Below are 10,569 nucleotides of genomic sequence, written 5' to 3' on the forward strand. Positions count from 1 at the left end.
TACACTCCAAAAATAATTAAAACAAATTTTCAAACTAAAAGGTCATTAGCTAAGTTGAAACTGGTAGCAAGGATAAATTTTAAAATATCTTTTATGTAGGGTTTTGTCAAATCTTCATTCAATATTCCATAACCCATACATCCTCAACCTCAAGTGAAAAAGATTACCAAGGCCAAGGACATTCCCATTAGTTTGGGGGCACAAGTTCAAACTTATGCGAAATAAAAACAAAGTTTTTGGAAAACCAAAAAGAGAATGCAACTTGTATGAAATGAGTTGCATGTTTTTAAAAGAAAGTGAGATTTTTGCCTTCAACCTAAAACAAATTTTCTTTTAAAAGAAATGAGTTGCATGTTTTTAAAAGAAAGTGTGAAATGCCAATCTCACATAAGTACCAAATAGGTTGTTAAAAACAACATTTATTAAACCAATTACTCTAACAACAAAAGCATAAGTTGATTTACATATTAAGGTAGAGAAGAAAAAACACACTTCTTGTCATTGTCGTAGCTTTGAACTTATTAAACCCCGCATTCCACATTATATTATTTCTTAAGAAAACCACAAAAATAATAAGAAACAAACAACTTTTGTAGTGGATTACTAAAATAGAGTTGGCTCTACCACTGTGATTTAGTGCTTCATTTTTTCCTCTTCTTTTGTTAATAGCCAACTTAAATATTAATTAAAGCATGCAATTTACATAAGGGAAATCCTAGTGGGACCCTTGTTCGCCTCTTTCTATTCCTTATAGAGTAAGACACCAAGCTATAGTTGGAAATTGACCTAAATCGCCAATAACTAACGTGGGTTTTAGGTTAACAAACCAAAGCAAACTTAAAGCAAAATAAAGATGCAATCACATTTTAAGACTTCCAACACCCTTATTGTGTTACTCATTATTGTGTGAATCACAACATCTATCAACAAAAAAATATAAACACATCATTTCTTTCTTGTTGCATAGGGTATACAACAATGATTGTGTAGGGTTGAAATTTTTTTGAAAGTGACACAAATCTACCATCAAAGACAAAGCAATTTTACAACACAAACTGCTTAAAATACAATGGCATAAGTGAAGAGTTTTTTTTACCATATCAATGATTCAATAAGACAACTTTCAATGATTTCTTAACCACAAACTACCACATACATGATTTTCATAACTCAAACCTAGGTACAAAGTCAAGTACAAGAAATCAAGCCAATCTATGAGAAAAAAAAAAGGAAAAATAAATAAATAAAAGAAAATTTCGAACAACCCAAATACATTATCTAGTAAGATAAGAATGCAATTGAGCGAAGTAACGTAAAAGAGAAAAAAGAACATTATGAAAAGAGGATGACCCCTAGAACATTTGACCCACAACCCTATCATTGGTCTAGTTGGGATTGACGGGGCTTGAACCCGCAGCTTCTGCCTTGCAAAGGCATTGCACTGACCAATTGAACTACAATCCCACATAATTAAGGTCACAACTGTCAATATAGGTAACCAAACAAGTTGTACAAATAACACTTAACAACTCAATCTTTATAATAACAAATACTTAAGTTTAATTTCATTATATTGAATGACATACAATTCTTTTGTAGAAGTACTTATAAATCAAGTATCTTCAAATCAAACAAAATATGCTCATATCCATGCACGGGGAAAAAATGATTCATATTAAGGCAAAAAAGTAAAAAAGAAATATCAGTTACTATTAGATGTCAACCCCATATCCCACATCATATTATTTCATGCAGAAACCAAAAGAATGATCAGCCCAAAACCATAATGAATCCAAAATCATGAAAACATGACTTGACATGGAACAAATAGTCTCTATTAAAAAAACCTAAGAATACAAGTAAATCTCAAGGCTATGCCCCACACTATAATGACAACAGTTACAAATTGAAAGGATTTGCACTATCCCTCCAACCCAAAGGAAGGGAGGAAAGAAGCAGCCACTGACTGCTTCCATACCCTATTCAATACAAATCGTCCTGCATAAATTAAGCTCAGCCACAAATTTTTTATTGCCTAACAAGAGGAATGTGTAGCCATGGAAATAGAAAAAGAATTATACATGTATGTACACATATAATACATGGGTGCACACAATAAATGTAATGCATGTCAAGTGTAACTACAAAATGAAAGAAGAATATATTGATGTGTTAGCTAAATTTCTATTGTGGCATTTCATAAAAGCAAAATTTCCACTGTTTCAGTTCATAGAAACAAAATTTTGATTGTTGCATTTCATAAAAAAACACATTACTTCTTCATGTTGTTACCTGGATCTGAGGGCCTTTTTCCTAGCAGGGGATTTCTTGTCATTAAGGGATTTTTTGCTGTGATCAGCAGAGTTGGATGGCAGAGAATTGGTTGTAGCATTAAAAGATTTTGTTTCCATTGTCAACATCTTCAAAGATATTTTTCGGAGGTAATCAGACTGAATTAGAAGTAAAAATAAAAATATATCAATTCATCAAATTATTAATGACAAAGTAAGATAAGATAATATCAAGTTTTGCACTTTAATCTTTTACACTAAGGATAGATACAAAAAATGTTCATAGGTCTTGAGGAATGGTTGAGTAAATACTAGCATGATGGATATACCTGGCTTGTGGCAGTAGAATAAATCTTTTCCTCAAACCTTTCAACAATTTTCCTTAGCTCATGAAGTCCCTCTGGTCCAGAAATAGGAAGATGTCTCTTCAATGTGTCCATGCTAGACATAAAAAAAAAAGGTTAAATTGTAATGGGTTATTCTTATGCAATCATTGGTTCAAAAAAAAAAAAAAATCTTAAATAGGAAATCATGTTAGTTGTGCACTGACCATGTCACATAAATTTCCAACCAAAAAACAATACTGCATGAAACAGGAATTTAGAGTAAATAATTTTTTTTTTTAAGGAAAGGAACTAACATCCTCATAATAAGAGGGGGTTTGAAGTAAATAGAAAAAATTTATTAAGGAAAGGAAAGGAACTAACATCCCATAATAAGAGGGGGTTTGAGGGTAAGACAACCAGAAAGCTTGTTTATTTATAGGATTCCATGCTTACATCCCTTCCTTTGAACAAGTCAAACACAAAAGATTGTCTCTTGCAATTTACTGTACATTCTAATACCTTTTTTTCTAGTTCCTATTTTTTAATGATCATATTTGAACTTCCTCATGTATTGATTTTTAATGTATCTAACATGCTCACAAAAACTTATTATGTCTTGCCTGGCTTGAACTCCCAAATACAAGAATAAATGAAATTCAATTATATTCCCCCAAACAATTCATGGAATGCCAACTTACATTTCAATTAGACCAAGGATTACAACAAGTTCTTTGGTCATTATATTTATTTCTTGCCAATAGGAGAAACCAGTTTGGAGGTCAGGGCCAAGAATATTTTTAAACCACCTATGTAGACTAGCCTAACCTAGACTAATATTTCTTTTGTTAGAATATGATATACAAAATATGGGTCCCCTTCTTGATAACTTAAAACTTTGAGGAAAATTGATTACTTAACATAATCAGATTTTAGGTTATTTAGAGGTCTCCAGTTGAAATCACTCCCCCATTTATTTATGTCTAATTATATGTAATCACAAATGTATGATTTATCTACCACTACTATGATTTGGGAGGATTGAGATTTGTCAGCTACTACCATGATTTATGCCTCTCATGGCAAGTATAGGGCCACATGCATGCAATAGCAAATGTGTGATTTGTCAATCATGGGTATAGGGCCACAGGTGCGTGATAAAAAAGTGTGATATATGTCACTAATACTATAGTTTGTCTCTCACACCCAAGGTGGGTACAAGAACATGGTATACATTTGTCTATCACTACTACAATTTGAGAGGATGATCACAAATGTATGATTTCTTTGTCACTATTGTCACTATTAGGCTCGTGTTTTTAGTGGAAGCATTTCTAAAAGTGTCTTTAGGAGAATTACCGATCTAATGTTTCTTAAAAAAAAATTATTACAATAATGATTTTTCAAAATTTTAAAAGTATTTTTTAATTTTGTTAAACATCTAATCTTTTTTTTAAAAAAAAAATTAGGTTAAAAATAATTTCAAAAATTACTGTCAAATACACTATTATCAAGCCTTTTTTAAAATAAAAAAATTATTAAGTGTTAAAATCTATTACAATATATAAATTTTGAAACTAACTTGAAAATATTTTTTAAAACGGTTTTTTTTTTTACAACAAAAATAGTTTTCAATTATTAATTTTTTTAAAAAAAAAATTCTAACTTGAAAAACAAGTTTAACAAACTTTCAACAAATGTAAATTTTTGAAAATTTGTTTTAAAAATAAATTATTATTTTTAGAACAAATCTTAGGTGTTTTTAATTATTTTTTATATTAAATAATATTTTAAAATATAAATAATTTTTTGAATTCAAAAACTATTTTCAACTTAAGTATGGATCATTTGACCAACTCACGTTAAACCTCAAAGTTGCAACACAAAAAATTCAACCCGATTTATTTTTTATCAATCACTTTTTATCATTCTTATTTTTTATTTTCAAGATATACCATTATTAAGAATTAGTACTTGTTTTTTTATAGGCATTTAATTTTTTTTTAATTCTTAACATGGAAATACAAAACATTGAAAGTTCCAATAAGCTGTTAAAAGGTCTCAAACATTCCTCTTATTGCTAGATGGATTTGCAATAGAGGCAGGTGGTACCTGGCGAACGACAACATAATCATCAACAGAAAGACCGAGCTCTCCATCTGCTTGAGCATCAAATGGGTGTATAACCTGCACGATGAAAGAACAAGAAGATAATACTTAAAAATGAGAAGTCCACTAAGAAATATTAAATGACGCTGACACAAAGTTCTCATGATAGTTCAGCTACCACAGACAAAAACAAGGGTTGTAGACAGAAGATACATAGTGAAGCCATTCACAAATGGAGCCAAGAATTCATTGTTAGGAACCCCAAGGTACACACAAAGGTCATCAGTTTGTTTAGAAAGTTATATTTTTCTATTTCCTTGAAACAATCCTATTCTGCAGATTTAATTCAAAATTATACAGCCATCTAGGTTTTTATAAACATATTTATGAAAAATTTCAATTTTTTTTTTTTTTTTGCCATTAGAAATAAAACAAGGAAAGAATAAATTTTGTCCTTCAACATTCTAGAACCAACTGAAGCTCTGAAATGCCAAATTTTGGCTCCACCGAAACTTACTCTAGACCCCAAGAAAAGTTCCCCTAGATCTTAACCAAAAACTCTTTTAAACTGTGAATTTGTGGTTCTCCCATTATCAAACACTTCATAGAACAAGCCCAAGAGTAAACTTGTAACGAAGGATGCAATAATTCCTCGGATGTGGATAAAAAGGTTATTTGACCTCTACACAACATTATGGTCATTGCCTACATAAATTGAATAATATATTCCCATTCATTTAAGAATAGTGTACAAAAGATACTTTATTCTGTGACACAACACCTAGCATGAGAGGATGATGAGCTGCAAAATATAATTTGATGTGGTGAAATAGTCGCCAATAGTGCAATGAAACAGATTACGAAAGAAAAAAAGAATGGAGTAAGTGAAGCAATATACAGTGAGCTGCCCTATAAGAACTGGGAATTTCCAATATCAATCAATTTTAATAAAACAGTGAGTAATCCATAGGCAGTAATTAATGGATGGTCTAGGCGATCAAAGACTTTACTTTTGCAATAAAGTATGAACCATTTTGATTTGCATGTCCATGATTGTCAAATCCATTTGAATTTGCATCCTTGGATGTGGTAGGAACGCAAACATCTTTCTCCATAGTTATTGGCTGAGATGAAGACTCGTTTCGTTTCTTCTCCATAATCATCTAATTCCAATAATAAACATGTGGAGAAAGTATTCCAGTCATAATCTTTGTTATACTGAAAAGAAATATGTAAAAAGTAATGAGAATAGTATCAGCTCCTGATGAAGGTATTTGATACTCATGAAGAACAGTACATAATTTGTCTCAGTATGAAAACAAAGCAGGATGTATAATTACAAACCTCATCGTATAGTTTCTCTAAAGTAGCAAGTACAGTTTGATGATAAGATCTCTCAGCTTCCACCTGTAAGTTGAGTTCACTTGAGTTCCCACAACCAAACAACATCTATTAAAAGTCAATAATGCCTAACATGAATTTGTTTAGCAAGAATGGAAATAAAGAGGCTTGTCTGAGTCAAATGTGCAAAACAAGTTCACCATCATAAGTTTCACACATATACCAGGGTCTTGATGCAACAGTATGGCCATTGTTACTCTAATGAATGAAGGAAAACATCCACCAAGGAAAATGAATTCCTTTATAAAATTTGAGTTTCTTCTGTACTCATCGTGCCTTTCAACTGGGATTGATATGAATTAAGGAAAAAAGAAAAATCAAACACCCTTGGTTGTTGGAAAAAACTATTAATCTTTATAAGAAGAAAGACATTTATATTTTGATCAACAATATAATTAAATCCCACCCTTCCATATGCTCTACATACATTCTATTAGAATGTGGTATTTGCAGAATAATTCCTTTGCCTTTCCCAGCAAAGAAAATCAACTAGAGAAGACAGAATCATAGATTCAGCTGTAGTGCATCAACTGAATGCGGCTCATGACAACCCAAAAGATTGGTTTTGAATCCATGGATACAGGTCCTTTCAATACCTTTGCAGCACCAGTGCTGCTGGGAATAATGTTGAAGGAGGCAGCTCTGCCACCTCTCCAATCCTAATGGTTTTCTAAATCCATGGTAGTTGTGGTACGTGTTTAGCTGGAACCAGAAAGATTCAGTGATAGAACCATCCCTACAATTAATTTTATTATTATTATTTTTGTGTAACTAATCAAAAGGGAAAGCAGAAACTTTATTGGCATGCAGAGTAACATGTTAAAGCCAATTAGAGAAGCTCTCATTTTTTATTGGACTGAGGAAGTGTTAGAATCCAGGTTTATTGTCCTGATTTTTTTCCATGTGACTTAGGTCAAGCATGCTTCAAGTATGAAGATAGGTGGGCAACTATCTCAGCAAGATCATGGACAGAATGACCTTCAGCCTTGTTCTCAAACAGAGAAAGGAAAAAAAACAGAAAATTAAGACAATCCCAATAATGATGTATTAGTTAAATTACAGTTCTGGAAGATTAGGTACAACTTATAGATTTCCTTTTGTATATTTATACCCAAAGTTAAAAAGTAAATAACCTACATTTCATGATAACAACAAAAATAGAAATAGAAGTATCTATTTTAAAAAAACAAAAAGAAATTGAGCAGAGTGTATTAATATGTTACTAGTGCCTTATTTTCTAGTACATGATGAAGCATGTATAACCTGCAGCCAATTTTCTGAAAGCAACCTGCAGCCTTATTTTCTACCACTTTCTATACAATATATTTAGCTAGAGATCAAGAATCAAATGTCAGTTGTATTATAGCCTCGAATTATGTGGGTTAGGCTTTTTTTAACAATGGAAAATCATGATTTTCGGAGGCATGTTTCTACCAGTGATAGACCAATGTTGAGCTAAAATGACCAATGAACTTAAAAATAGTTTTTTTTTTCTTGCATTGCGCTATCCTCCTTTTGCTTCGGTTAGTTGGGTATTCATTTAGAGTGGACAATAGTACACATGTGAATCATTTGTATTGAATTATATTAATTCATATATCAAAAGCTAGCTAAAGATTTTTGTAAGACAAATATTTAGGCTTCCAGGCAATTGCCTCCATTGAGACTTCCTACAACTCCAAAAGTATTTCCAACTTCTTCCTTAGTAAGCTATTAGTAGAAATGGCAGTTATAAATAGATATATAGAGACAGAGAGAGAGCATCACATACCCGGCCCTAGAACTCAGTTTACTAAACTGCTCCAAGATAGACAAGAGGCATGTGTGTCTTAAGGAAATAGCACGGAAGGCTTCTGAAAGCTCATGCATTCTTGAAACATTTTCCAGTGATATATCCTTGAAAATAAAAATAAAAGAGTCACCAGGTGTCCACAATCTGATTCAAAGCAGTAAAGGAATTCATATCCAAAAAATCGAGCTCCTTAACTCACATGGGCAATGGTACACTCACAGGGACGCTTTATCCCTGCAAGAGATACTGATCAGTAGCTATGAGGAGATCTTGTGCAATATCCAATATAATTTCTACAGATCCATTGTATATAAATCTGTACAAAAATAGAATGTCAGTAAATAAGAAAAGCTCAAGTCAATTTGGAGATGGAGCAGTGATGCAGACAAGATGATTTAATTTCCATCTGAGTTGTCCAAGGCCTGATCTGGTTCTTGGTGTTAAACCTCATTCAGATAGATCAGGAATCATTGTCCTTCTGCAAGATAAAGCTAGAAGTAGAAGGTCTTCAAGTTTTCAAAGATGATAAACTAGATAGAATTGAAAAGGAGAATAATGGAATCAAGGTGTAATTTTTTCTTCTCTCTAATACAATAAGACAACAATAGACAATGCTAAACAAGTTAAAATCTTATTTATTCAAAGCAAGTCTTCAAGGGGCATATTGTTTCAAAAGAAAAAGAAAAAATTTAATGACATTAATCAGAAATCTTCCAGAGTCAAAAGCCCCCAAATGATGTGACAATCATATTCAAGTGTATTGATATTTACCCACCTCACCAACATTGCTCATGGCAAAGAAAAGTGTCCCTGCAACAAGGAGTGTATCACCAATTAGAGGTTTCAAACCTTCTAAGAGACAAATACAAGTTTGTGTGATAGTTGATACTGTACTAATAAATAATAATGTAAAATTTTCAGTAATGAATTAGAAAATGCCTCAATGACAAAACAAAGCTCTAGTTCTAGAATTTTCAGGTGGATTAAGTCATACTCTATTTTGCTGAATTTCATGATAGTTATGCACTAATTCTTGGAAGATAAAGGTTTTTGGCATCATAAAAATATGTCGCACATAACAGTCTATGCATGCTTTAGACCTTTAAGTTCAAAAGAGAGAAAAGATCATGGTGATACTGTTTTTGTCCAAAGCCTAGATTCAGAAACTTCCATTTTCAAGGTTATCTTTCACTAAAAATTGCTACTTATCTGTTTCTGTTCATTTATTCATGAAAAAAATCATTATAATAATTGAATTGATGAATGGTAGGATGAGAAGGGAGAGGATTTTTACCTTTAGCTTTGATAGGGTTTTCTATCATGGATTTGAGCAAGTTGATGTCTATGAATTTCTAACCCAGCCTTATTTTTTATTTTATTTTTTTTGATAGGTAAGAAAAGTTCATGGTAAATCAAAATACCAAAGAACACGATGAAACTTCAAAAATTCAAAACCTAGAACTTTCTTACAGGTAGTTTTATTTGACTTAAAAAGATAAAAAACTATCTGTTTTTTTAATTACAATTTCTGCACAACTAAACAGCACATTAACAAAAACTATCTAAGAACCCTATTATTATTCTTGGTTTAAACCAAAACCTACGAATTTCATCACAATCATCAAGAACCCGGATTCATAACTCACCTGTAGGGGGGCGAAAGTCTACCGATCCCGGTGAGCGTTTTCCCAAGAACCTGATGCGAATCCCTCTATCTTGCAGCAAACCTAAAGACTCCGACCTCTCGTGCTTCTTCCGTGGAGAGAATAAATTCAAAATTAAAAACCAAAAAGGAACAAATCATAAAAAAACAAAAGGGCTCGGAGACCAAATTTTCCAAGAACCCGACTATTTTTCTTGGTTGAAAGCAAAACCGACATCATCAAGAACCCGGTGGGATTCAACTCACCTGTAGGACAGCGCAAGTCTGCCAATTCCAGCGAGCAAACTCCCAAGACCCCTGATGCGAGTCCTCTATCTTGCAGCAAACTTAAAGACTCCGACCTCTCGTGCTTCCTCTCCTCTCCTTGAAGAAGTCCTTCCGATCCCAAGGAAGTGGTTTTGACAGCATGAAAACCCAGTCAATCGCATGGGCAGCCCCGCCCCTAGCTTAATCAGCCAACCACACAACCCTGACCCAAATCTAAGGTTTCCAAAATCCCACAACCACAAAACCACTACGCACTAAGCTGATTCCCCGAGCTTCCACACCGAGATCGAACCAAATCACACCGTGCCCTAGCCTCTCGGCCAATAAAACTCAAAAGTCCTCCGCCTTTTACTTCCCCTTCTCTCAAGTCTATGGCTTCCACCGGGCCCTAGATTCCACTTCGGGGAGACACCACCATAGATGAGACACAAAAGCCTCGTCTTCCTACCTCCAGTTTCTTTCACTTTCTACGCTACCAGGGAAAAAAATTTGTTTTTGTTTGGAACGAGAAGGTGAGATCGTGACGACAATAAGGTACATAAAAGAGAAGAGGAGAAGAAAAGAGGTGAAAGAGAGGAAAGTCTCAGGACTAAAGAATGAGAATGGTATATCTATATCAGATCATCAGCTTCATTTAACCAGAATTTATATAATATTTTCATGTCCCAATAATTAATTTCATTTGTCCTAGTTTATTTATTTTCAAGGCCTATTTAGCCATGT

The 10,569-nt window shown here is 33.0% G+C and overlaps 1 protein-coding gene across 13 annotated transcripts; it reads right to left on the reverse strand.

Moving 5' to 3' along the window:
* Positions 1–1,236: 1,236 nt before the first annotated feature.
* Positions 1,237–10,563, reverse strand: LOC117908766 (SH3 domain-containing protein 3-like). 13 transcript variants are annotated; one of them, XM_034822480.1, is made up of 10 exons: positions 9,826–10,563; positions 9,563–9,668; positions 8,692–8,726; positions 8,304–8,394; positions 8,116–8,150; positions 7,896–8,020; positions 6,068–6,146; positions 5,734–5,886; positions 4,727–4,801; positions 2,646–2,732 (listed from the first exon to the last, which is right to left on the reverse strand). In XM_034822480.1, the coding sequence occupies exons 4-10, from the start codon at positions 8,365–8,367 to the stop codon at positions 2,679–2,681; spliced, it is 585 nt and encodes a 194-aa protein (XP_034678371.1). In that variant the 5' UTR covers positions 8,368–8,394; positions 8,692–8,726; positions 9,563–9,668; positions 9,826–10,563; the 3' UTR covers positions 2,646–2,678. The 13 variants fall into 13 exon arrangements, 10 of the variants coding, with proteins under 10 accessions (XP_034678371.1, XP_034678372.1, XP_034678376.1 ...); XM_034822481.1 differs by having other exon boundaries at positions 8,304–8,407; XM_034822485.1 differs by lacking the exon at positions 8,304–8,394.
* Between the last annotated feature and the right edge of the window lie 6 nt (positions 10,564–10,569).

The sequence above is a fragment of the Vitis riparia genome, chromosome 19 (genome assembly GCF_004353265.1).
Source record: "Vitis riparia cultivar Riparia Gloire de Montpellier isolate 1030 chromosome 19, EGFV_Vit.rip_1.0, whole genome shotgun sequence".
Lineage (NCBI taxonomy): Eukaryota > Viridiplantae > Streptophyta > Magnoliopsida > Vitales > Vitaceae > Vitis > Vitis riparia.

Bases quoted from the DNA above. Each gene is read 5' to 3' on its own strand.
- LOC117908766 (XM_034822480.1), bottom strand. From the start codon at position 8,367: ATGAGGTTTAACACCAAGAACCAGATCAGGCCTTGGACAACTCAGATG. The intron at 6,147-7,895 runs GTATGTGATGCT...TGGGAACTCAAG, and splicing joins AAACTGAGTTCTAGGGCCGG to TGAACTCAACTTACAGGTGG. The intron at 2,733-4,726 runs GTACCACCTGCC...TTTTATGTCTAG, and splicing joins ATTATGTTGTCGTTCGCCAG to CATGGACACATTGAAGAGAC.